General features: G+C 31.1%; 2 protein-coding genes across 2 annotated transcripts in view; both read left to right on the top strand.

Annotated features, from left to right (window-relative positions):
• The window catches only part of LOC129962943 (glucose dehydrogenase [FAD, quinone]-like), a 54862-nt gene extending 33305 nt beyond the window's left edge, over window positions 1-21557 (top strand). Inside the window, exons 5-13 of the mRNA XM_056076946.1 lie at window positions 274-463; window positions 2216-2347; window positions 5337-5458; window positions 8156-8323; window positions 11593-11743; window positions 14091-14239; window positions 16819-16996; window positions 19347-19569; window positions 21365-21557. Coding sequence (XP_055932921.1) covers window positions 274-463; window positions 2216-2347; window positions 5337-5458; window positions 8156-8323; window positions 11593-11743; window positions 14091-14239; window positions 16819-16996; window positions 19347-19569; window positions 21365-21557 — 1506 coding nt within the window. The remainder of the gene's footprint in view (window positions 1-273; window positions 464-2215; window positions 2348-5336; window positions 5459-8155; window positions 8324-11592; window positions 11744-14090; window positions 14240-16818; window positions 16997-19346; window positions 19570-21364) is intronic.
• A 5235-nt stretch (window positions 21558-26792) lies between these two features.
• LOC129963343 (glucose dehydrogenase [FAD, quinone]-like) overlaps window positions 26793-27674 on the top strand; it is a 39110-nt gene continuing 38228 nt past the window's right edge. Inside the window, exon 1 of the mRNA XM_056077662.1 lies at window positions 26793-26944. The gene's annotated coding sequence lies outside the window, so the exon portion shown is untranslated. The remainder of the gene's footprint in view (window positions 26945-27674) is intronic.

Genomic DNA, 27674 nt, shown 5'->3' with positions numbered 1-27674 from the left:
TTGAGAAAAAAAATAAAATTTAAGAAGTAAGTTGAAACAGATAAATTAATTCAATCACACGTTAATTAAATTAGTAAATTAAGTTTTAATTACAATTAATAAATTTTATATTTAATATTAAGTAATAATTTTTAATTAATAACATGATTGAAATAACAGATATTTGGAACGATATTTAAAAATAACAATAGCAATATTATTTGTTATTCAAAAAATCGTGGAATAAGCATCTCTAAACTGCTCTCCTTTAAATTTTGTAACATCTCATTTCAGGAAGTCCCATGGCCAGGTGGTAAAGGTCTCGGTGGATCTGGAATTCTGAACGCTATGGTTTACACCAGGGGCAACCGAAAGAACTACGATGATTGGGCAGCACAAGGTGCAGAGGGGTGGAGCTTTAATGATGTATGGCCCTACTTTTTGAAACTTGAAAACAATACTGACCCAGAATATCTTACAAATGGTAAACCGAAACGTTTTTACATTTCAAATTTAACTGGACTTGTTCCATATTTTTAAAAATGAATTTCGTAACCAATTTTTCACTCATTTTCCGGATGTCTCATGGATTTCCGAAACCTTGCACTCATTATAAATAGCGAATACAAGGTATAATAAGAACGATTATACAAATAAGTACGATTTTAATATTTTTAGAATTTTATTACTAGCTAATCGATGAATTCAATGACAATATGATTTTATTGTAACGGCGCCTGCTGGTGGAGAATTAGAAAACAATGAATTTTAAATTCCAAAGCATTTTTTATGATGAATTATAAATTAATTGCTTGAAAGTGGAAAATAATTAAAATAATAAATAAATAAAATGAAATATACGATAGCAAATTTCAAGTTATCATGTGAGAACATTATTATTTTTAAGTCATTATTTGTCTTAATTAATTAAAGTCATTAACCAGTTTAAACGGGTTTGAAACAATCATGAGTCTTTACTATCGGCCTTTCTCTCTCTCTCTCTCTCTATATATATATATATATATATATATATATATATATATATATAAATATATATATATATATATATATATATATATATATATATATAATATAATTTTTTTAAAATTTCATTTTCAATTTTTCTTGCTGGCAAACAAAGTTTTGGAGCTCGACCGATTTTGAGATGAAATAACAGCTATGATGTCATAGTTCTACGTCAACCTTTTAAAAAAGCATCTACTGTCAAAGAAGCATACATAATAATAATGCTATACTGGTAAAAGCAAGTAAAAAAATATATGCGATAAAAAGATGATGATGAAAATTGCCATTATGCTTTATTTATTTATGGCATTTAATAATCAATTTTATTCTTGTTCCTTAATGCGCTGAATATTTTCAAATTGTGTGCACTTTTGCATTAAAAAATGCAATGATTAAAGGTTAATTAATCATTAATAATTAAAATTAATTATCAAAAAATCGAATAATTTGATAAAATTTTTATTCTAAACTAGTAGAGACATTTCTTTGATAGAATGTAACTTTCCAAAAAATTGAAAGTTAAATTCCATGATATTTATTATAATGAATTATAACTTTAAGGCAAAACAATAGTAAGCGATTAAAATGAAAAATTCTATTTTTTAGTACGCTAATAAAAGTGTATTTTTTAAAACTCATTTATCACATACAATAATTTTGGATGTAAGTCAGGAATTTAGTAATTCTTTTAGACGATTTATATAGTAAAAACTTTGGAAAACATATTCTCTAATTAATTTAATTCTTATTTGATCATATTCTTGTAAAACAAAGTTAATAATTTTATGCTAGATGTTCATCAAATTACAAAAACATAGTGTTAATATCATAAAGAATTAATATAATTTTCCAGTAATTTTGTGCAATGGAAATGACTTATTTTGGAATAGTTGGAAATATTTTTAAATGATCAAATATACCACCTAATTAAGTATTTAAATAAACAGATATTAAAAATTTTAAAAAAAGACGAAATATACATTATTGGAAAATGATAAGTATCGGACTGTAAGTCATATCTGAGCACAATATGTGGGGTATTCTTTTAATTTTCAAAAATTTTAGATTCCGCAATTCTAAAGGTAATTTAATGAGCTTAAGATAAAAAATATGATCACAGAATAATACATATATATATTTTTTAATAATATTTTTTTTTGTCTATCTAAATGGAGAAATCCGATGAAATTACTATTTCTCTTGCACTTAGGTTATCACGCTGCAAATGGTCCGGTGACCTTTCACAAACCAAGATATGAAGCAAAGATCAAAAAGCCCATTCTGGAAGCAGTTAAAGAAGCTGGTTATAGTATGGTCGATCCTAACGGCCTTCATCAAACTGGTAATCTTTTTATATCGGGTCTCTTCTGTGTTAAAAGGATATGTCATTAAGTGTTAATATTTCATCTTTGAAAAGTATGAATAGCAACTGACATTCGTACTCAAATTATTTGCACTTTCAGACTAGATATTTGATTTCTTCTAAATCTTAGTAAAAGAATTATTTTTACTAATTATTCTTTATGAAATGAATGAGTTTCAGTAAATATATAATATTAACATATAATCATGATGTGTGAGTCAGTTTGATTCATACGTCAAGATATTTCATGGGAAAAAAAAACAATTTTAATCTAATTTAAATAACTAATCGATTTAAGAAAAACTTTATCTAAAAACTTTTTTTGCATATAACTTCTGTTTTTGAACGAATTTCTGGTCCAATCAGAAAAAATTGTTTGTCTTTTGTATGTATGTAACTGTATGACTTTTTCTTGACAAATTTATTTATAACTAAAAAATATTTTACTGGAATTTATTTTTTATCTCATTTACTTGAATTAGTAATGTATTGTTCCACATTTTAAGTACATTTTAAGAAAACAGCATCGGCTCATATTAATCGAAACGATATATTTAAAAAGTATGTAAATAAAAGGAAATTCCTCTCATAAAACAATATAACATTTTCGATAATAAAGTTACGAAGCATCTATAAGATGATTTTAGATCATCGTTTTATAAAAGTAGTACAAAAGCGTTTTGGTTCAGATGGACTCAAATAGAACAGCAGAGTTCAGTTTTCTATAAGGGATGATTTTAGGATCACGGGATAAACTTTGAAGGTAGGCTATGCATAAAGAAACAATCATTTTTATAACTCGCATGAATTGCCAAATGTTTTATCTATGGGATTGTTTTAAGATCACGGAACAATGTTTAAGGATAGGTCAGAAATAGATAAACAAGTAAATTTTTTTTTTACATTAAGCGTGTCTTAACAAACGTTTTCTATATGACATGATAATTTTTTTTTCTATAACGTAGTATTTTTCCACAAGGATAGTTTTAAGAACACGACATAAATTTTAAAGTCTAACTATGCATAGAGAAATAGTCATTTTTAGAACGCACATGGGTTGGCAAATGTTTTATATACAGGATTGTTTTAAGATCACGGAACAATCTTTAAGGATAGGTCAGAAATAGATAAACAATTAATTTTTTTTTTTTTTTTTTTACATTAAGCGTGTCTTAACAAACGTTTTCTATATGACATGATAATTTTTTTTTCTATAACGTAGTATTTTTCCACAAGGATAGTTTTAAGAACACGACATAAATTTTAAAGTCTAACTATGCATAGAGAAATAGTCATTTTTAGAACGCACATGGGTTGGCAAATGTTTTATATACAGGATTGTTTTAAGATCACGGAACAATCTTTAAGGATAGTTCAGAAATAGATAAACAGGTAATTTTTTTTCACTAAGCGTGTCTTAACAAACATTTTCTATACAACATGATAGTTTTTTCTACATTTTGGTAGTTTTCCATAATGATTGTTCTGTGATCACGAAATAACTTTTAAAGGTAAGCTAGGCATAGAGAAACAATAATTTTTAGAAAGCGCATGAGTTGCCAGATGTTTTATATATGGGATTGTTTTAAGATCACAGGACAATACGGATAAGTCTAGAAATAGATAAACAAGTATTTTTTTTTTTTTTTTTACATTAAGTGTATCTCATCAAACGTTTTCTATACGGAATGATATTTTTTCTACAACATGGTAGTTGTGCATAAAGATAATTCTAAGATCATGCAATAAACTTTAAAGTTAAACTATGCATAGAGAAACAGTCATTTTTGAACGCTTATGGGTTGGCAAATGTTTTATGTACAGGATCGTTGTAAAATCACGGGATAATATTTAAGGATGAGTCCAACATAGACAAACAAGTCATTTCTTTTTTTTTTTTATTGAGTGTGAGTTGACAAACGTTTTCTATACGTTAGTTTTTTATACGATTTCATTTTTAATTGATAGGACAGACTTTAATGATAGATTAAGCATAGAGAAATAAGTCATTATTATAATAAATATGGAGTACTAAGCACAAGAGGCAACCGCTGCAAATAATTCTTTAAATCAAATTAAGTAGAATAGACAAATTTATCATATCAACGAGGTTGAATCTAAAATAATGAGTTGCTTATTTCAATATAACAACCATTTCTTTTAATTGAATTCAGTAATGCCTCGACTACCAAAACTTATTTGAACTCAGAGCTAAGTTGCAAATTTTTTTTTAAAAAAAATTATTCTTATTTGAATCTTAGAGAGGTAGTACGCATCCAAACAGCAAACATGCTTTGTATAGAAATACAGTAATAAGAAATATGAACTCTGCTACTTTCGACTTACTCGTATTCGTAGCTAAGCCAATCTTTTATTCCTTTTACACTTTATATATTTTCCAATTTAGAATATGATGAAGATCCAAAATTTAGGGATAATTCAAGATAATTCATTGATTCTTTTTCAAAAAATGAGCTTGAAATACTACAGAAAAGCTGATCCAGTAACTCATGTATTCGAAGAAATTGTCAAACTTGGCGTGAAGTTATACTTAGAATTCGATGAAACTTATGCCGGTGAACAATTGCGCCCACAGATCAAACAGCTGACTGTTGAGGTGCTAATAGAGATTTATAAGCGAAATGTTAATATAGAAGCTGATACGTCGAACCCAGATTGGCTAGAAAATCTAGTCAGAAACTCAGGTGCCAGCTCAAGTGTCATCCTCGTCATTTGACCGCAGTTCAAAATTACGAGGTCCGTCCAAAATAACCCTAGTGTTGCTTTAAAACGGGACGTTAGTATTTTACATGACAAAAATGTATCAACTGTGCTGTGAAAGGCTATTACAGAATTTCAATCAAAACGAATAATTTACTTTTGAAATCATCATCGTGAACTTAAAAATTTATCTTAATGCTTGCTAAGCTTAACTCAAAAATTCAGCTTAGTAAATTTTTTTCCAAAGGCTTCTACGACTTTCAAGCCACTCTCAGGGATGGCCAAAGATGCAACAGCGCAAAGGCTTACTTGGTACCAGCGGAAAATCGTACAAACCTCGACATTTTACCTTACGCACACGTCAGAAAGGTAATAATTTGCATTTTAATCATTAGCTTTTCAGATTTCATGCAGTACAAAATATTGTACAATGTTGATACAGTATTGTATTACATTATATTATATTTTTACTGTATAGTATTGAGCAATATTTTACAGAATTTTATCTTTATTCTATTGGCAATATTTTTTATGCCCGAAAGCAGCAAAATTTTAAATAATTTTCCGACTTTGTTGAAAGAGCGGTTTTAAATGAAAATTTTTAATTTACGATAAAAAAAAAAAGCCCATCTTTTTAGTTTCTGTAAAAGTGTTTATTTTTAATGTATGTCAGATAAAATTGCAACAATTTCAATAATACACAACTGATAAATGCCAAATCTTAAATAATTATACGATTTTTATCTAGAAAGCGCGTTTCCCATCATCGGTAAAAAGAAGTAAAACATAATTAGAAAGATTTATTACAAAAGATATAGCAATATAACAGCTACTTCTCAATGTAATAGCCATCGGAATTGCAACACGCCATACCATGGGATTAGTTTTTGTAGTCCTGTGTCATAGAAGTCAGCAATTAAAAATGGAGCTAGGGTGTCATCATTCGTTTGCAGATCTTCGTCAGTAGGAAAGCGATGGTTTAACAGAATTTTTTTTTTAAATACAAGAACAGGTAGAAGTTGCTTAGAGCAGTGTTTTTGTAGCGCCCTTTTTTGGCAAGTGGGTGGGTTACTTATTTTCTAGATGACCTTCGTATTTTAAACTTTATTAGAAAATTTCTTTAAATATAAGAACAGGAAGAAGTAGCTGGGAGTAGGATCGAGAATATAGGATGAGTAGTGAAGTAGCTCCAAGCGAAACTTCTGTAGATGATATTTTGTGTGATTTGTTGCATGCAAAACAGCATTGTTGTAGATCAATTCAACAATAAAACGCAGCATTCCGTGCTTTTTCTGAATGGCTCATTGCGATAGCTATTACATTGCGCAGTTATGCTTAGAGTTCTGATCATGATCTCGCAGTTAAACGTTGTAGATAGCCAATATCTCCGCTCTCTATAACGTCATAATGGTTTAGCGGTATATGATGTGCTAGGATAGAACCTGGGACCTTGTGGTTTGCCAGTCCAATAATATGACCATGATACCAAAACAATTGTTCGGGTAGCAGAGCTGTTAACTGGCTTATATGCAATTCACCACAGACTCTCCCTCCAGTGAGTCGGAGATGAGACGAACGATGTGGATGTTGAGTGGTGATGTATTATTAGCTGTTGTTTAATGGGCCTGTATCTAGTTGAGTAGCGCCAAGCGTTATGGCGAACTTGTGTGGGTGAGTGGTTGCTGATGCTGTTGCTGCGTCAAATGAGTCTGACGACTTTGGTTGGGGGTAGATGGCGCCACAACAGCTGTACAAAGGTTGAAGGTTCATCGTCCGAGGCCACCAATTTAGCGGTTTGAGATGCGCGGGGATAGAACCTGGGCCTTTGTGGTTCGCAGTCCAGTAACACGACCATGATACCAAAACAATTGTTCGGGTAGCAGAGCTGTTAACTGGCTTATATGCTATTCACCACAATGGTAATTATAGAAGTTACACCTGCCACATACGATAGCCACGCCCATAATCTCGGTTTGTTCTTTTGCGTTTCATGCATTTTGCAGCGCCATCTATTGTCAATGTTAGAGGCTGATTTTCTGAGTAACCTTCCTATTTTAAAACGGGAGGATTTAATCTATTTTTACAGTTAATTCTCAAAAACTAATGTGTGTGTGTGTGTATAATTGTTTAAATTGTTTCTTAAACTTAACTCACTCAGCTACACTTTACTTATTTTGAAAAGATCTGTTAAAAGTGATTAGAACAACATTATATAATATTTTAGTTTACTTGTGCGAAATAATATGCAAGTATATATTTAAATATATTCTCTAATAATATTTGATCATGATAGAAAAAATTGATACTTCAAAAACTATTTAATAAAATTTAATTTAATTTGCTATGTATGTATCAAAATCTTTTAAGGGTGTATAATGGATCTCAGAATTTCAGATAGCATCATTTAATCTTGTTTTACAGCCATTGTCAATCGGAAACACAAAACAATTTCGACAAAAAAAAAAAAAAAAATTAAACTTTGAATATTCATAAAATATTTATTTATTATAAATAATCATTTTGTAATCATAATTATCATAATAATTATCTTGTAATCGATTATATTCTAAATAGTTTCAGAAATATATGGAAATGAAAATAAAATACGTCCGTCGTTCTTTAATTCTGCCATTCTTCTTAAAATTGGAAATTATAATAAAATATTAATAATTCAATAGCCTTTTTCAATAAGTAATGGCAAAAATACTTTTTTAAAAAAATTGGGACCATTTAGGGCTACTGGAGTTATTACACCATAAATAGTTTTAATGTATAATTTTTTCAAAAAAAATTATTTCCTAACCTTGTCTAATTTTTTAATAACAGTAATTCTTTGATTTGCCAGTCTTTTCAGTACAAAAACAAAACTATTTTTTTGAGTTGCTAAGCAACCCTTTTCTTTGATTTGGCGTTAGCATTTCTTTTAATCAATTTAGACTCAGCTCATTTCAATATGAAATATCTCTTCACATTTTGTAACTTAATGCATTTTTCAACAATTATATAAAAATAACGGAGGAAGGTATTAGCAATATATATTTCAGCCTATATAAACTTTTATTTTAGGTTGTTTTAGAGGGAAACAAAGCCACGGCTGTTGAATTTGATCATAACAATACCACTCATCGAGTAAAGGTCAGGCGAGAGGTGATCATGGCAGCCGGAGCTGTGAACACGGCTCAACTTTTGATGCTGTCTGGAATCGGACCGAGGGAGCATCTCGAAGAAATGCAGGTCAGTAAAATACCATGTCAAATATTACAGAAACAATTGCCTTGTTAAATGAAACTTAGAGCAAGACATTTTCTAAATAAATACCATATATGTATTAAAAATATTTAAGGTACAATTGAATCTCAAAATACATAACGATTCAGTTCATATTGATTTGTCATTTTAAGGTTAATCATGTCATATGTTAACATATTATTTACTCAAAACGGTGAGCAAAGTCTTATTTATTTTGATAAAGGAAACAGTTTACATTTATATTGTTATAATTATATATTTGAATTTTGTTATAATTATTTGAATTCAATATGATTCTTTTCGTCAAATTTTGATTTCAGTTATAATGAAATCAAAATTATTTTTAGTTTGATTTCCCTCGAAAAAAATCTTCAGTCCAACAGCACAATTTTTTTAAATTAACGATATCTGAAGCAGTAAAAATAAATCCAAAGGATGATATTTGTATGTTTTAGCAATAAACACAGCGAGTTTGTGACTCTATTAACACAATGAAACATTTCAGGCCAAATTACTGAAGTGTTAACTTGAACACTTGTTACAACTGTGATATTGCATTTATAGGTGTATGATATACTCTAGTTTCAGATATAAAATTTCTAAAACTAAGTTTGCAAGTAATAATATGTAACAGAAATTTGTGTCTTGTGTATATGGCGCAGGAAATTGTACTTCCTGGGTAATGGAAAATGGTGCTTTGTTCCATAAAAATACGAAAATGCGAAACAAAGGTAGCAAAATGCAAATAGAAAATCGTTATTAAACAATAGCAACAGTACAATAGCGTTCAGTGTACAACTAGAGAGCTAGCCCCACGATCAACATCAAATAAAAGATAATACATTCTAGTATTAGTGCATCTACTTTTATAGTCTCCGGAATCGATATCCAATTTTCTATAGAGATCTGTGAATTCCCGCTTTCTATTAAAAAATATCACCACAACTTTTGTATTTTCTAGAACTTTCGTTTTTGGTGGCAAATATCAGCAAGCCTTTCTTTCTCTTTTATGGAACTAACTGCGCAGGGAACAATATTACAGATTTTTAAAAATGTGCCTATTGCTGTTTCCCTAAAAATATAGTAGGGCGGGCATAAATTAAAATGAGATATTTAAAACCGGACCATAAAGCAGTTTTTTTGTTCTATATACTATTTCAAATTTGTTATTTAGACTCAAGTAAAATAATTCAATTTTCACTACCAACGTCTACAATATGAAGTTGTAAACTGAATTGAAGAAAACGATCATTCAAAAAATAACACAGAAATTTCCATTGATTCACACATTTTTTTGGGATCATTGATACACGTGATTCAATTAAAATTTTTAAAAAATGCGTGGCAACTGCTAATAAAGCAACTACTGCACAAGTTAATGTCATTAAGATCCAGTTACTTGTTCCCATATTCCACAGAAATGTCAAGCGATAATTTCATAACTGTGATAGCATACGTGTCTGCAATCTACCATATTCATGCGAGCTCGAGTTTTTTTTAAAGTGGTTTCTGTATTCAAAAGATAAATAAAAAGAGAATTTTCCAGAAAAATGAATTCATTTTGGTAGTAGGATCATCCAAAATATGTGATTTATAAAAAAAAATGTTTTTTCAGCCAATATTTTAAGAATTCTAAATCCTGTGAATCAGAAGAATGCGCTTAGATAAAAAAAATATTTTAAGCAGAAGAATTGTGATGACTAGTTTAATTGAAGGAGTGCATATTTTAGCCTTAAAAATCGATGCTAAGCGTCTGAGATTCTCCTGTAGAAAATGCATTCCAAAGGACGCATTCTTCGAAACTCTTGGGAGATCAACTAATTGAGTAGCAAATATTGGATAGTGAAATTTCATCTTAGTAATCCTTTCAATAACTAAATGTATCTGCAATACCATTTTGCAATTCATGATACAAATCTTTTTCATGTTCTATTTTGTTCATTTCTTTCTTTCTTTTAACACAAAACGACATCCAATAGGTAGAACAGCATGCATATTAAAATTTTGTCGCATTGTTTAATTTTTTTTTTTTTTTTTTTTTTTTTTTTACACAGGAGGTCCAAAGCACCTCATGCTATTTTAAAGCCATACTATTCTTCAAAGTATCCTATTTATTGGTATTATAAAACTCAGTTTTATTGGCAATTTTATCAATTTTTATTCCTAAATTGTGCATTTTTAAAATTTTTAAACATTATGAATATATATATGTAATGATATTTTAATTCTAATTTCAATTTAATTAATTTCCAATTTTTTTATCTTAAATTTAGCCCGTAGTAATTTCATTCTAAAAATATTCTCTTTTTTCGCGATCCAATTCCACTTTCGGTTTAATTAATCCCTTTGTAAAAATAATACGCCATCAGTACTACATATCAAATGAAAGTGATATTTTTGTTGCGCTTGTCAGAGGTCATTATATGTATTCCATCGGCGCGTGGCCGGAAATCCTATGTTATATAAGACTAGTGATCATTTGTTTCGCACTTCTTTCTTACTTCTGCTTTTGTATCGCGCTGCGTCTACTTGTAAATAAATTGCTTTCCCGAGATGGATATTAATGAGAATTAAAAATACAACGTCTCGTCTATGTCTTCAAACTTAAACTCTACTTCAAACAAAAAAATGTTGATATATATATAAGGATAAGAATCTGAGTTTTAAAGAAATATGTTATATTCATATTTTATTTAAAATAATTCAGTTATCTTCAGCAATTTTTGTAAACTTTTCTTATCAAAAGATAATACATATTCGGAAATTTAATAAGTTGTACAATAAATGAAGAACTCCCCAAGTAGAACATTCTCTTCCACAATATTACACAATATCGAGCGATATTATATCATTTAATATTCAACGATATTGTACAATATTGTGAATATTGTTTAATATCATACAATATTATACAATATATATATGTGCTATTAGGGTATATTAATTAATTTTATAAAACCAACAATATAAAATCTGCATAAATATTCCAACAAAATAAGAATCCTTAATAACATAAAATATTTTACAATTTTGTAGCGATATTGCATGGTACTTAGAATATTAAATGACATCGTGGTGATATCATGTGCAAATTGAGAGAAAAGTATAGAATGTTGGGACCATCCTACGTTGGTTCTTTCTTAAAACTCGTGAAAATAATGAACTGGGCCATAAATGATACTTAAATTCAAATGTATTTGCAAAATAGGCAGTATTATCTTAGTTATTAATTATGAAACTTAATTTATTTGCAGATCCCAGTGGCGGCTGACTTGCCTGTCGGGAATAACTTCCAGGATCACGCTTGTGTTCCCATGACTTACGAATTGGATAATACTATACCAACAATTCACGAAAGAATTGAGAATTTCCAAAACACCCAAGAATATATTCATAACAGAACAGGTTATTTTTATTCATTTTCACTGTTTTTATAGAATGCAAGAGTGTTTAACTTCAATGGTAGTTATTGCTTTGAGTTTAAATTTAAAGCTTGCAATTTGAATCAGTATTTTACTTTAACCCTTTAAAGGGTCATTTTTTTTTCTAGTCATATTATGTTAAAATATTTTTAGGCTTGAAATTAGAATAAGAAAAGGTATTCATTTAACTTATTAGATAAATTTAATTTGATTCATTAATTAATTTGGTTAATTAATAATTATGTAACAAATCAAGACACATCATTTTGTGTAAGATGAAGAACAGAAGCATCTAAGTTTCTGTCTTTGTAAAAAAAATTGTCAGAACTTATGTCGACCTACATAATTTCATACAAAGATTGATAAATTTGGTGGGAAGCATACTTCCCGTGGTCCCAGAAAGGGTTAAAACAAAGTCAAAAGCATATAAAATATATCATTGAAACATAAGTAATTTTATTTAAAATTATACGTTTCATAATCCCAGGATTATTACTTTCTGACGAGAGGTCATGTAGAGATGATACACAGTGAGTAAATATACGACGTTTCTTACGTGTTAATTTTCGACTGAATATATATATGAGGTTCTTTTTCCCTTTGAACGCACTATTTTATTTTAATTCGGTAGAATATATAATTTAAGCATGAAGAAAAGAAACTTATATATCTTAAAATAGTATAGAATATATAATTTAAATATAAACAATCTTCTTTAAAACCTTTCATTTCATAATCCCCTGATTATTCTTTTTGGCCAGATGTGGCGTAGAGGTGATACGCAGTAAGTAAGAAGAGGATGTTTCTTTGTTGTGCCTTGAGATTCATCCTGGATATACAGGGTGGGAGAAAAGTCAGTAAAAACTTTAAAAATTCATAAAACTTGAAAAAATAACCGAAATATAAAACTGTTTACAGGTTTAGCATTTATAAGTTACGGGATTTTTTTGAAGATAAGAAAAAAAATTAATAAAAGAAGCCGACAGATGGCGTTGATGCGAACGATTTAAGTGGAAATATACAAATTAAAGTGGCGATTATAAATATTTACGCTCTTGATCCTCAATTACTGTCTTGCCATGAAATTTTACCGTCAGATACCGTAGAAAGAGAAGCATTTGCGAGGTGGGATCTCTCCAAAATTGAACAAGATCCCTCCTGGGTCTTTAACATCTTGTGGAAAGACGAAGCTCATTTTTCTCTCCATAGCGACGTTAGTACACATAACTATCGCTTCTGGGCGACACGTTAAATCCGAGAGTGTACACAGAGAAACCACTGCATTCTCCCAAAGTCACATTATGTTATGGCTCCACAGGTTCCTTCTTCATAGGACCCCTCTTCTTTGAAACACAGTGTCCTGTAAGAGGGTGGGAAAAGATAATATAAATGCTCAGAGTTATTTAACGCTTCTGCTCGAAACGATTGTTCCTTGTTTGCGTGAAAAAGATGCCCCTTCTACTGTTACGTTTATGCAAGATGGAGCAACAAGTCACAACGCTATTCAGTAAAGGAATTGATGATACAGACGTTCGGAGGCGAGAAAATCATCAGTAGATGTTTCAAGTTTCCATAGCTTCCTCGGTCTCCAGATCTGACACCTACAGACTTTTGGCTATGAGGAAATTTAAAATCCCGGGTGTATCGACCCTGTCCATCCAATCTACCGGAATTGAAAGATGCAATCCGCCGAGAGCTGTCATATATACATGTTGTACTCTGTCGTTGCTGGATTTGTGACACGCCTGTAATGTGTTATCACCAGCGGTGGTGGAAGAGTGAAACACATATTGCTATAATAAATGATTTGGTAATATTATTTTTGCTATTTGCATGTCATTTCTTTCACTTATATACGAAACGCCACCTATCGGGTGCTTTTTGAATTATTTTTTTCTTATCTTAAGAAAAATCCCTCGACTTATCGATCCTACACCTGCAAAACCAATTTTTACTTTGCTTAATTTTCCAGGTTTTATAATTTTTTAGTTTCATCGAACTTTTTGCCCACCCTGTATATGGAAGTTTTTTTTTTTTTTTTTTTTTTTTTTCATCTGAACACACTATTATATTTTAATTCGAAACTCTGATGTGGTTAATTCAATTTTTCTTGATTTCCATGATTTTTACGCCAAATAATGGATGCAGTATTCAGTGTTTACCGTATTGCTGATCCCCTTTCCAATATTTTACCTCACACCAGCAATCGTTGAAAAAATCTTGAATCTTTTAAAATTTTTAAATGTTATGATTTTATTTTGAGAGAAATAAAAGCGAATTGAATATACTGCAAAATTAAAACTACAATAACAATATCGATTTCATTACAGGTCCTCTGTCCTCTACGCAGTTTATCTCATTGCTTGGTTTCCTGGACGGAGAATCTAACAATGTTGAAGAGGATTTCCCTTCTAGTCAGATCTATTTCCTAGAAATTACCACAAAACTTACCAAAGCACAAGTCGGACTGAGACCAGAAGTAAGAGAGCGTATTAATAAATCATTTAATATTTCACAAACGATTATAAAAATATGTATTTTACTTCTCCTACTAATATATCCTTCGAAATTTCAGTATTTTTCTCGTTAATTATGTGTACTGCTCACTAATATACTTTAAATTCTGTTTTGCAGCCGGGACAACTAATATATTAGTACAAAAAAAAAATCATTCATATAAGAACCAATACATCCATCCTGAAAGTAGCCAAATAGTTTTATTTTCTAGTCGAAGGACGAATTTGCAATACTTAATGATCTTTTAACCTGTAATCCTGTTTTATCACAAGGGCCGCGGTGGCCTGTTGATAAGGTCTCGGCTTGTGAGCTGTAGGTTTTCAGGTTCGAGACCCGATTCCACCGAAGAACCGTCGTGTAAGGGGGTCTGTTGTACGTTAAATCCGTCATGCCAAACGTCCTCCCGCTGATGTGGTGTGGCGTGGAGAGGGAGGTGCGAGCTCAGGTGTCGTCCTCGTCATCTGATCACGGTTCAAAATGACGAGGTCAGTCCCAAATTAGCCCTAGTTTTGCTTTACAACGGGACGTTAATATAACTAAACTAAACCTGTTCTATCACAACTCCTGTAATATTACGATATGGAAGATGGCTAGTCTTGTTATTAACAAAGAAAGTCATGAAAGATAATATTAATTAGAATCAAAAGTTAATGCTTTATATAAATAGGTAAACACCTTATAAGAATACTAACTATTGCTATGATTCATATTATATACCTGTCCAAAGCAGAAGAATAGTAAGAACTTGGAATTTTCATTTAACTTAACTCCTTCACGATTGATAGCAGAAGAATGGTTCTGATTCTTCAAATCACTCTCTCATCACATTTAACAACTTTTGCATGACAACTTTTCAATAACTGCAGATTTTTGAAAGTTAAGGACTGAAAAGGGAATTTGAGCCTATACCTTGGATTGCTATGCAACCTATGCTTGTGGTATCTTGTTGGAGAGCTGCATTATTTTCCACCTACTTGCATCTTCATAGATTCGGTCTTTATGAAATCAAAGGTGGAAACAGTGGAGCGGATCGAAATTTTATTTTCTTCGGATAGAAGGAATATACTTTCAATTTGTCAACAGGAATTATTTGATTTGATAAGGTGGAAATAACAACAATGAACATATTCGAAACTTAATTTAAGACATACGTTACTTGAGAGTTATGTTCATTAATTAATTAAAAGGTATTTAAGTATTAACTATTTGATGTTGGCGAACTTTATTATTAACAACAAGCCAATGAACGAACTTCAATTTCATTCGAATGCCATACGCGGATTTTAGCCTGAACCCCTCGTATTTGGTAAATGTTAGCATGAAGCACTTACCATTGGCAAACATAACCAAATTTTAATTATGAAAGAACCTATTACACGCAATCTTTGGCGATGTTTTTCTCGATTAATCGCATGCACGCAGTTGATATGTATTAATTAAAGATATAATGCAAATTTTAGGATTGCTATTAATTTATATGCGTCAATTAAAGACATAATCGAAATTTTAGGGCTGCTTTTAGTTAGCAAGTGAGTGCTTGGGTTTTAGTAACCAAATGACATAAAATATGTTAAAGCGTACATTTTTAGGTCAGGAATTTGAATTGTTCCATGTATGAAATATATTGCAGCCTTATTCTTTATATTACTGTTTCATTTTATATATTGTAACCTTATTATTTATATTACAACTTCCTTTTATATATTGCCGCCTTATTGAAAAATATTACAACTTTATTTTCTGGAAACATAGAAGTTTATAATATGATTCTTGATGGCAATTATAAAATTGTGACCTTTAGCCGGATTAAAATGACCTTGAATGCATACTTCTTTTTTAGATCTTGTGTTCAGGTATTAAAGTTTTTATAACAACAAAGAACATTTTTAGTGAAATACCAATTAACTAAGGCTTCACTACCAAAATAAAAATATGTCCGGTTTTAACAACAAATTTCCAAAAGAATAAAGATAATCTGATTGGAGTATATCAGTCATTCTAATAACGTGCTAATATTCAATGTAACCAGTGTGATCGAATTTCTAGATGTGTTTTGAATATAGTTTTGGATTCTAGTAAATGCTATGCTTACTTCAGAACAACATATACCAGTCAATACACGACTATCGAAAATATTTGTTTTATTACCAACTACTAACTTCTAACTGCTATATAAAATGCCATAATGAACATTATGAGCAATCAACTTTAATATTTGAATGCTGATAGTATACTTCACTGTGCTCGCGATGTTTTACTCTGAATTTTATAGAGAATATGAGAAAAATGATGTTATTTATTTAATGGTAAGCAAATGATCCTCTACAACATAGAATAAAAAAAATGTGTTCGTATTGTGTCAGTTCTCCAATATGGGTAAAGCCCTTAAAAATTCATGACTACCTCTTTACGCAAAAAAGATCCGAGACCATTCAAACAGGTTATTTTTGCTAATTCATAAAATGTTAAAAGAAATGAAGAATTCTAAGAAAGCTTCATGGTTTAAGAAATGTTCACAATCAATATTTATTTCTATTCTAGGTCTACGATCAAGTGTTCAAACCATATGACAACAAACCTCTCCTCATCTGTGGGGCACACACCTTGCAGCCGAAGAGTAGAGGAACGATCCGACTTCGATCCAGCAATCCCTATGATTCCCCCCTCATTGATCCCAATTATTTCGAGGATCCCAAAGACATACAAGAAACCATAAAAGGTAAAATTAATGACTACATTATGAGAGATAAAAATTGAAAATAACCTTCCAGCATTCCCCATGACTTCACTCATCAACCCCAGTAATTTTGAGGATTCAAAGAAAATTGAAAATATTATGAAGAGTAGAATTAGAAATTCAACTTTATTTTGTAAAAGATAAAATCGGAAATAACTTTATCAGGAAACCTTAAGACTCCCCACTCATTGATCCCAATTATTACGAGGGTACAAAAGACATTGAAGATAGTTTAAAAGTATAAACTCAGTGACTAATCTTTACATTTCTGGAGATAGAAATAAATCTTTTATAAAGAAGGTTCTTATGATGGAAATATAGGTCCCGGTAGCTTAGTGACAAGACCTCGGTTTGGCGCCTGAGAGTTCCGATTTAGAAAACCGATTACAGCTTATATCGGTCGTGCCTGTGAACATATTACAACTGATGTTAAGGATAATATGACCACCCACTGACATGGTGCAGAAGCTTGGAATGCAAGTGTCATCTTCATCCGGCCACAATTCAAAATTAAGAGAATACTGTTGTAGTGAAAGCTTATAAGCCAATTAACAGTTAAGCTACCCGAGCAATTGCTTTTGTATCGTGGTGATGTTATTGGGCTGCAAACCACAAGGTCCTAGGTTCTATCCTCGCTCATCACAATCAGCCACATTGGTGACCTCGGACGATGAACCTTCAACCTTCGTAGAGCTGTTGTGGCGCCATCTACCCACAGCAACCCAAAGTCGTCAGATTCACTTGACGCAGCAACCCAAAGTCGTCAGACTCACTTGACGCAGCAACAGCATCAGCAACCACTCATCCACACAAGCTCGCCATGACGCTTGGCGCTACTCAAATGGTGCAGGCGCATTAGAATCAACAGCTAAGACATCACCACTCAACAGCCATATCGTTCGTCTCACCTCCGATTCACTGGAAGGAGAGTCTGTGGTGAAAGCTTATAAGCCAATTAACAACTACGCTACATGAGCAATTGCTTTTCTATTGTGGTCATGTTACTGGGCTGCGAACCGCAAGGTTCCAGGTTTTATCCTCGCGCATCACACCTCGCTACACTGTATTAGCTCCGAACGAAAAGTGATAACTGAAATAAGGGGTAGAGAAATTAGAAGGATCTTTAAAAGTCGTTGATGAATATCGGTTGATTATCCAATACTTCTTTCAGTAGCATCATCACGTATATGGATCACACAAGAAAAATTATTTGCTTTATAATTCAGCTATGACTTATTACCGCTGAGTAAAAAATAAAATTATAATAACTTAGTAGAATACATATTTGAATTCAATTGTAGAAGGAAAGAATTCTTATGGTATATCCAAGGTTTTACCAATGTTTTATCTAAATTCAATCATTTTTATTTTTTTCTATTTGAAGTATTATTATCAAAACATTTGAACTAAGGATTTTGATGAATCCCCGAACTTCAAATCTCTCTGAGTAAGTAAAATACATTTTTGGATTTGTGTTTGTCTATCTACGAACACGATAACAGCAACAAAAGAAAAATTGAATTTGATGGATGAAATTTGAAATGGGGTCTTAAAACCAAATTTGAAGGTTCTTATCACATTTAGAATTGAAATCCATTCACATGAAATTCGTCTGTCTGACTGTCCGAGTGCAAGTGAGCGCAATAATTACAAAACATAAGGAACAAAATAAAATGCAAGCATGATTATTTAGAACGTAGACCTTTATCAAATTTTGAAACTCTTCCCCGTGATCTGGGCTTCCTGGGTTCGAGTCCCGGTTTGGGCATGGTTGTTCTTCCATTGTTCTATCTGTGAGATGTGTGAATGTGCCCTCCTGTAAAAAGGGGTTGTGCAAGCGACTGAGTGATGCGTGAGTAGCTAAGTCGTACTCTTGGCCCTAGTTGGCGCTACTATAAAAACAAGAGACGCTCCGCCACCGGCTTAAATCGCTGTCTTCGTAACAGCGGGCTTGTCCATAAGAAACAAAAACAACAAATTTTGAAACAAATCCATCAACAGATTGACCGTCAGTTGGTTTTTGCATTCGTATGAATAGAAATGAGATAATTCAAACACGCTGTGTTTCATATAAATAAAATTTGGCATATGATCTTGTTGTTGTTGTTTTAAAATTGTTGATTACAAAATTCCGTTTTCAAGAGCGTGAGATATGCAAATTTCAATAAAACTGTATAAAAACAGCTGCACATACGCTATTTTCTTCTTTACATACCCAAATCTTTCTTCACAGGAAAATCCTTTTAAAAAATTGCAGAGTTATTTTCCAGAATATAATTCTCACTTTTATACAATTATTTCAATTATATTAGGTTTGGTTTCTTTCCAATAGGTTTAAAAGTTTGCCACATGTTATCCACCAGTGAACCCATGAGAAAGTTAGGAACGAAGCCTTTGGAAACACCCATTCCAGGATGTGAAGACGCGATTGGCGATGTAGACCGTTTCTTGGAATGTTTGGCAAGAGGCCTGGTCATCACTATGAGTCATCCAGTTGGGACAGCTAAAATGGGAGATCCGAGCGATCCCACAACTGTTGTGGATCCTCAGTTAAAGTAGGTTCACTATTTAAATTAGTTTCATAATTTAGATATTTTACATAAGATGATCCTTAGGTAAACCTTTCATAAACTCAACGTTACTCGATTCCTCATTCAGAGAATAAAAAATGCTCTGACAATCATACTTCTATTGTTTAAAGAAATTGAAATTCAAAAAACGATAATGATCTGAGAGAAAAACCGTATGTGAAACATGTAAATAGCAATATATGCATGTGGAATGCTTGCAAAAGAAAAATATTCAAAATAATCGCTTTTGCATATCATTTTGGAAATCGTCCGATGGATATACGTTGAAAGAAGACACACAAGCTGAATAAAGTTGTATTTCATAAAAACACGAAGTAGTAAAAATATGTACAAAGGTTTAATATGCACCTTAATACAGAAAGGATAGCTCTTGTAATAATAATCAATACCCATGCAGGCAGCAAATTTCTACTGAAACAACAGCACACTGCAACAGCTCGCAATGCAAATAACATCATAAAGAGAACATCGCACTTCCTCATTCGAGTACTTGGTATCTTATAATCTCCCTACAGGATGCGATGACACATAGAATTTTCCAGAAGAATCCTTGGACCTCGGTTCCTCGTAGAAGTAGAGTCAAAATTTTTGAATATTTTAAGAACCTGTATTTTTCTAACGAAATTCATTGCAAAGTTGCAAAATATCCAAGTCGCCAAGGTTGAATCTTACTGATTATCGCCAGACACAGTACAACCTCTCCCATAGGAAGTATATTTCGTCATCGGTAGGAGCTAATCTAACACCATTTCTGTACATATCACGGTGGCTTAATATTAAATTAACATCTTTGACATTTAGCATTTCTTTGCTGTTACCATCATTTCTACTTTGGAGGCACGAATTATTCCCCAAAATTATACTTTCAAATTGTCAGATCAGAAATTTTCAAAGTAGAAATACAAAGAAAAGACAGTGGCAGAAAATTTATTTTCTTTCATGGGCAAAAATAATCTTTCGTACCGATGAATACTTGATATTTCTATATATGGAAATAACATCAGACACTAATTTTTAAAAAAATTTATTTTCGGGCTTAGCTGGCAAATATTTGTAAGATTCAGACATCAAATTTTGCTAAATATTATCTTCAAATTTCAATACATTCAATTTCTCAATTACCATCACTTATAAATTAACATATTATATTCAGCTCTTATCAAACATTATCCACTTTTGAAGAGACTATGAGGAATAACAACCCGATGTAGCATATCTAGTAATCACCTCTTTCCGCTTTTTTTTTAAAAATGCCTGTAAAATTACATTCTAGTTTTTCCCTTCTCAATGAACCAATGCCCGCAATATTTCTGGACAGAGCCTTATCCATATGGCACAGATTTATAGGTATCGGAAAAGGAATGAATAACCTACCTTCCCTTCCAATAAACATGAATTCTGCTCAGTTTACACTTTCATGTTTCCTTTCGGCATAGAATTAAAAGGTTTATACGGCTTCCAAAGGTCATAAATAACCGGTTTTATAATCATTTTTTGAAAAGCAAAGGATTTTATACTCCTATTTATCACTTCATCCTAAATCAGGATTTCGTTAGATAAATATTTTAAACTCGCGTTATTTTATTATTTTTTTAAATGCAATTCTTCTTATTTCTTTTTTTTATTTTCAAATTTAATCCTGATTTTACGTAGTTACATTTAAATACTGGCTTAAGGATTTTTGTGCTAAAAATCAAGACGAATTTCAAAATGTACTTAGAACTTTCTAAACATAAAAAAATGTTCTGTTTTCTTACAGGGTGAAAGGTGTGGAAGGCCTCAGAGTCGTGGACGCCTCAGTGATGCCCATCATTCCTTCTGCCAACATGAACACCCCGACTATTATGGTTGCTGAAAAGGCTTCGGACATTATCAAGCAGACGATACACTGTCCAAAACCGGAGTCTGAAAACTCAATCCATGTTGCAGTTTTTGAACATTCAGAGTCATGATGAAATGATTGTGTAACAAAAAGAAATGGATTAATTCGCCTATTTAATAAATGGACTATGCAATTTTAGTTTGTGATCATTCAAAGTGCTTTTCATTCTGGGTTTGATAATGTAAGGAAATATTATTTCTTTAAACATTCATAATAAGAAAAACTATGATTTCTGGTCTAAAATTACAATGTTATGAAAATGAGAGGTATCTGCACATGTGCGAGATCTTGAGATATAAAAATTGTATTAATTTTAAGGATGTTTAGAGATAAAATTTTATTCAATGAAGTATACTTGTGGAATCATTCGCAATATCTATCTACTTTAGAATATAAAATATGACTGGATTCTAGTCTAAAATTATAATGTTATGAATAGAGAGATTTCTGCCCATCTCCGATCACTTGAGATATAAAAACATGTCTTAATGTTATAGATATATTGTGGAAAAATCTTATTCATTTATTCATAACTAGTGGAATCATTCAGAATAACTTTAGAATTGGTCGGCAGATTTATATCGAAAATAAATGTTTTTAAAAAAGAAAAAATTTATATAAAATTATTTTTTTGTTCGAGATACGAGCTGAGGACCTCAAAACACAAAACACCAAGCCGTAGGAGCAACCAGACCACACTTCTTTCAATTTCCATTCATTAATAAGCTTCTAAATATGATTAAACATGCAGACTATTTTAAAATGGGATTCAGGTCTAAAAGTACAATGCTATGAAAGGGAGATATTTCTGCGAATGTGCGAGAAATTGCTATCCAGAAATTAAATACTTTCTATAAATATTTTGGGGTGAAATTTTATTAAATAATGTGTATCAAGTGGAAAAATTCAGAATAATTTTAGATCGAGTTTGGGTAATTATATACAAAATGAATAATTTTTTTTTAAAAAAGCATATAAAAAATTGTTCGTCGGTTCGAGATACGAACTGAGGACCTCAAAGCAGAAAAACACAAGGCTGTTCGAGCCAACAGACCGCACTTTTTTCGCTCCCCGCTCTTAAATTAACAACTAAATGTAATTAAACTTACAGACTATTTTAAAATGGGATTCAGGTCAAAAAGCACAACGTTATGAATAGGAGAGATTTCTGCGCATGTGCACGAACATGAAATAAAGAAATTAAATCATTTTTATCGATATTTTGGTTGTGAAATCTTATTAAATATTGTATATCAAGTGGAATCATTCAGAATAATTTTAAAAAGATTTGTGAAATTATATACAAAATGAAACAAAAGCTGAAAAAGTATATAAAAAAATGTTCGTCGGTTCGAGATATGACCTCAAAATCGAAAAACACACACTACAGTTCGAGCCACCAGTCCACAATTCCTTCACTACCGGTTCATAAAAAGCCTTATAAATATGATTAAACTTGCAGATTTTTCTAAAATCGGATTCAGGTCTAAAAACACAAAGCTGTGAATAGGAGAAATTTCTGCGCATGTTCGAGAAATTGAGAATAGAAATTAAATACTTTTTATGAATATTTTGGGGTGAAATCTTATTAAATAATGTTTATCAAGTGGAAAAATTGAGAATAATTTTATAAAGAATTTGGGTTATTATATACAAAATAAAAAAAAGAGAATGTGTATGAATTAAATTGTTCGAGATACGAACTGAGGACCTCCAAACCGAAAGACACAACGTTGCTCGTGCCAATAGACCACACTTCTTTCGCTCTGCGCTCGTAAATAATCTTCTAAATATGATTAAACATGCAGACTATTTTAAAATGGGATTCAGGTCTAAAAGTGCAATGCTATGAATAGGAGATATTTCCGCGCATAAGCGAGAAATTGAGAATAGAAATTAAATACTTTTTATGAATATTTTGGGGTGAAATCTTATTAAATAACTCATATCAAATGGAATAATTTATATAATTCCGAAGAAATTTAGAATGAATTTGAGGGATTATATATAAAAAATTAATTTTAAAAATTTGAAATTATGTATATATAAAAAATACTCTTCATTAGTTCGAGATACTACCTGAGGACCTCAAAACAGAAAAACACACAACCGTTCGATCTACTAGGCCATACTTCTCTGACTTTCCGATCATATTTAAGCTTCTAAATATGATTTAAAAAGCAAATTATGTAATCCCGGGTTTCTGGTTTAAAAGCATAATGCTATGAATAGTAGAGATATCTGCGCATGTACAATACCTTGAGATATGATACCTGTATTTAATTTATAGATACTTTGAGATAAATTCTTAGTCATTAATTCATAGTTGTGAATTCATTCTGATTGTCCATACATTTTGTCTGCTGAAAAGCGTACAAAATAACTGAAAAAGGGAATTATGTATAGATACCTGCAAAATGCTCAAACGAATTTAATATCTTTAAATAGGTAAGCACGAAGCTTTCTTTAGATTTAGAAAACACATAGAAATTTCTTTAGATTTATTCTGGAGAATTGCATTCAAAATTATATAAAAAGAAGAATAGAAAAATGTATTAAAAAAACTATTCACCCTTTCAAGATACGATCTGAAGAACTCAAAACAGAGAAGCATCCAATCTTATGACCCATCAGGACAAACTTCTTTCATGTTTAAGCTTCTAAATGGGATTAACCGTTCTAAATAACATAATGAAGAGCTTGTTTTTCTTCGGTGTATTCAGAATCTATATATTGAGAAGGAATTTGCGTATGTGTACGTTTGTTGTTTTAAGACATCTCCGTCGCGTTTACATCCATAAATTTTAGCCCACAAAAAACATCATTTAGCAGAACGCATTCAAAGCACGAATTTTTCGATTAAAAACATTAAAATGCAATTTTTTATTTGTCTTTGAAGGAGTTTGCAGTACTATTCATATATTCACTGTTCCTAGTTTGCTTTTCGACTTTTAGCTTACTCTAAGCTCCACTATGCATGACGAAACCTTCTCCGTGACATTTCTCATTTGCGTAGCGATAAAAATTGCATGTCGAAGTACTTGTGCTTCGCGCCGACGTACTGGCTTAGGGGTAGCGCGTTTTGCCCGTGATCTGGGTGTCCCGGGTTCGAGTCTCGGTTTGGACATGGTTGTTCTATGTGTGAATGTGCCCTCCTGTAAGAAGGGATTGTGCAAGCGAATGAGTGATGCGTGAGTAGCAAAATCGTGCTCTTGGCCCTAGTTCTCACTACTACAAAAACAAGAGACGCTCCCCCTCCGGCTTAAATTGCTGTCTTAGTAACAGTGGGCTTATCCGTGGAAGAAACAACAACAACTTGCGTTTCGCACGTAGTATAATTTCTGATTACAGGAAAATTATGTGCATCATCTAAGGGAAATAAAACATTTGTTGTGCTAATGAAATTTTTTTCTCACCTGGGATGTATTTTGTTGAATTTTGAAAGTGAAGTTTGTTTGCGTGCGTGTGTTTGCTTGTCTATACAACTCTATCGCCTTTAAGCCATGAAGTTTTGCACACAGATATATATAATATGATTAAGTACATATTATTTGAAGCCTGAATTTTAACAGTCAGTGGGAAAAGGTTTTATTTCATTTTTTTTTTAATGTTAGTTTGAATTTTTCACAATTATTTGCCCATAACATATTTAAAGTGATCATTTGGAAACATATGTGTAATGTTGAAAGAAAGAAAAAAACTTTTGTCGTTCGAAAGAAATTTGTTTCGCATATTTGACATATTTTATTGAATTTTCTGAAATTTTAAAAATTTTACCAATTTTCCTGAAAACTTTAAAGAATCGAAGCTAAAATACCAGCGTCTGATGTTCTAACCCATTTATCTTTTTCGAAATTTTTGAAGTAACGCTTGAAGCATTTATCTCTAATTTAAAATAGAAAGTATCAAAATACCTTTATCCATAATTTCTTTTTAATTACTTGCTTTTCTAATGAATTCAAAGATTTTTATTTCTCGAATCCGCGGAGGATCTGCAAGAGAGAAATTTTACTTCTTTGCAGATTTTGTAGAGAGTACATACTTTTTTTTTCTCTCAGGACCATTGGTTCCAACGGAAGATATATTTCCTTGCTGATTTGCAAGAAACCAAATTTGAAGAAATAAAAAATAACGAAACTCTTTTTTTATACAATTTAAATTTTAAAATCATCTATTGCAGGACACTTTCTTCCTCTCACTCTTTTCTTTAACTCATCTTTATCTTTGGTTATTTGTTTTAATTTTTGTCATCTATAGTTCATGAGGCTCAAATGAAGAGAAATAAAGGCACGAAATGAATATTATTTTAAATTTCGATTTTATAATTTATTAGGGGCTTGAATGTATTTTAATCAGCGACATCTATTGGTAAACATGGGAAGTATCTATATAAACGACAATGGTTTTGGATTTTACCAATTTACTTTTACTTTATTGTTATCATTTCGAAAGTTTTCCATTTAGTATTACTGAGTTATTAATTGTATAAGGACTCCCAATCATGGAACGCTCCAAATTACATTTCCGACATTCGTTGCTTTTTTTTTTTTTTATTTGAAGAAATTTGCTGCCGAAGCCCATCAGATACTTTTAGAAACTTATGGCGATGCTGCTTCCGTCATATTTCAATTGTCGGTTTTGGTTTAAACGATTTAAGAGTAGTGATTTCGATGTCAATGACAAAGAACGGACGGAAGGACCAAAAAAAAAATCGAAGACAATTAATTGCAAGATTTATTGGACGAAAATGGGAAAAAGTTGTAGAAAGTGATGTAAAATATTTTTGTTTATATATATTGTACCTATTTTTCACAATAAATGCCTTTTTAAAGAGAAAAAATAATCAAAATACATGTAAGTACCTAATAATATTATTAGGTTATTACGATTTTTATTTTTCTGACATTCATGGTGTTACAGTCAATGCTTTGCTATTCTGCTAGAAACATATTAAAAGTTATTAAATGTGCATGCTTTCTAGAATTTATTGTTAATTTAAATACGACAACAATTTATGATAAAAAATTATGATGCTACAATAATAATTAGAAAAAAAAGAATCGAATAAACCGTATTTCATGATTTATGTAAAACTTTAATTTTATTAACATAAGCTTATAATCATTTGCTCCCAATTTGTTTAAGACCTAAAACTATGCGAACTGCCAGTTTTATATATCTTTCCCACTAGCGATATTATTCCATGGAGGTTCCAAAATGTTATTTCAGCTTATCTTTTTTCTCAAGGAAAATTTATGGATTGTTTAAGGCAGCTGAATTTAACGGTAAATTTTTTCATGTATGGGAAGATTCTTAAAAGGAAAATCAAATGCGCAGGTAACTTCCACATTTCTATCACAGTAGTGCCAGTTCTATCTCGCAAATACTTTCACAGAAACTGAAAAATCTCAAGAGATTTCTCTTGGGTTTTCTTGTATTGGAAAGCCAAACAAAAAGGTAAAACATATTTCTGAAAATTTTAATTGTATATGTTGTTTTTGTATGCACTGAAATTCGTATTAAAAACGAAAACAATAATTTTATTATTACGTTAAAAAATATTGTTTTATTATTATTTTGAAGTTTGATTTATGAAAAATCTGCTAAGTTATGCAACTAAGTTTGAGATAATTTTTTAAAAAAATCCTTTTTTGAATTTCCCCCCCCCAAAAAAATGACTCAAAAAATATCTGCGAATTAAATTAACTGTAAAACCAAAAGTATTTTGAAAAATTAGAGGAAATATTGGGGGGGGGGGGTAGGGGGAGGGTAGAATGCCCAAAAAGAGCTATAAAGTAAAAAACTCTGTTTAGAAGTCATTTAATGATTTCTTGGAAACATTGAAGTCAGCCTAAAAAATAAATTAGCTAGCACATGAAGTAAAAAAATAAGCTGTATTTGTATCCGATTTTTAAATACTGGGATTGATAAATGACATGAAAATTTAAATATTTTACCTTATGAAGCATTAAAAGTAGCTGCAAAATCTTTTTAAATGAAAAAATTGTCTATTCCGTAGTTCAGAAACTATAAAATATAATTTCTAAACTAAGCATTAGATTTTAATTTTTGAAGTTTTTCGCAAGAAAACTTTATCAAAATTTAGAATTTAAGAAGATTCCTTTGAAATTGGCAAATAGCATTAAAATGTTTTTAAAAAATGTTATTTCCCTTAAGGAACAAAGAA

Source organism: Argiope bruennichi, chromosome 3 (genome assembly GCF_947563725.1).
Source record: "Argiope bruennichi chromosome 3, qqArgBrue1.1, whole genome shotgun sequence".
Lineage (NCBI taxonomy): Eukaryota > Metazoa > Arthropoda > Arachnida > Araneae > Araneidae > Argiope > Argiope bruennichi.
The sequence above is the reverse complement of the archived record's forward strand: the minus strand, read 5'-3'. Positions and strand labels throughout refer to the sequence as shown.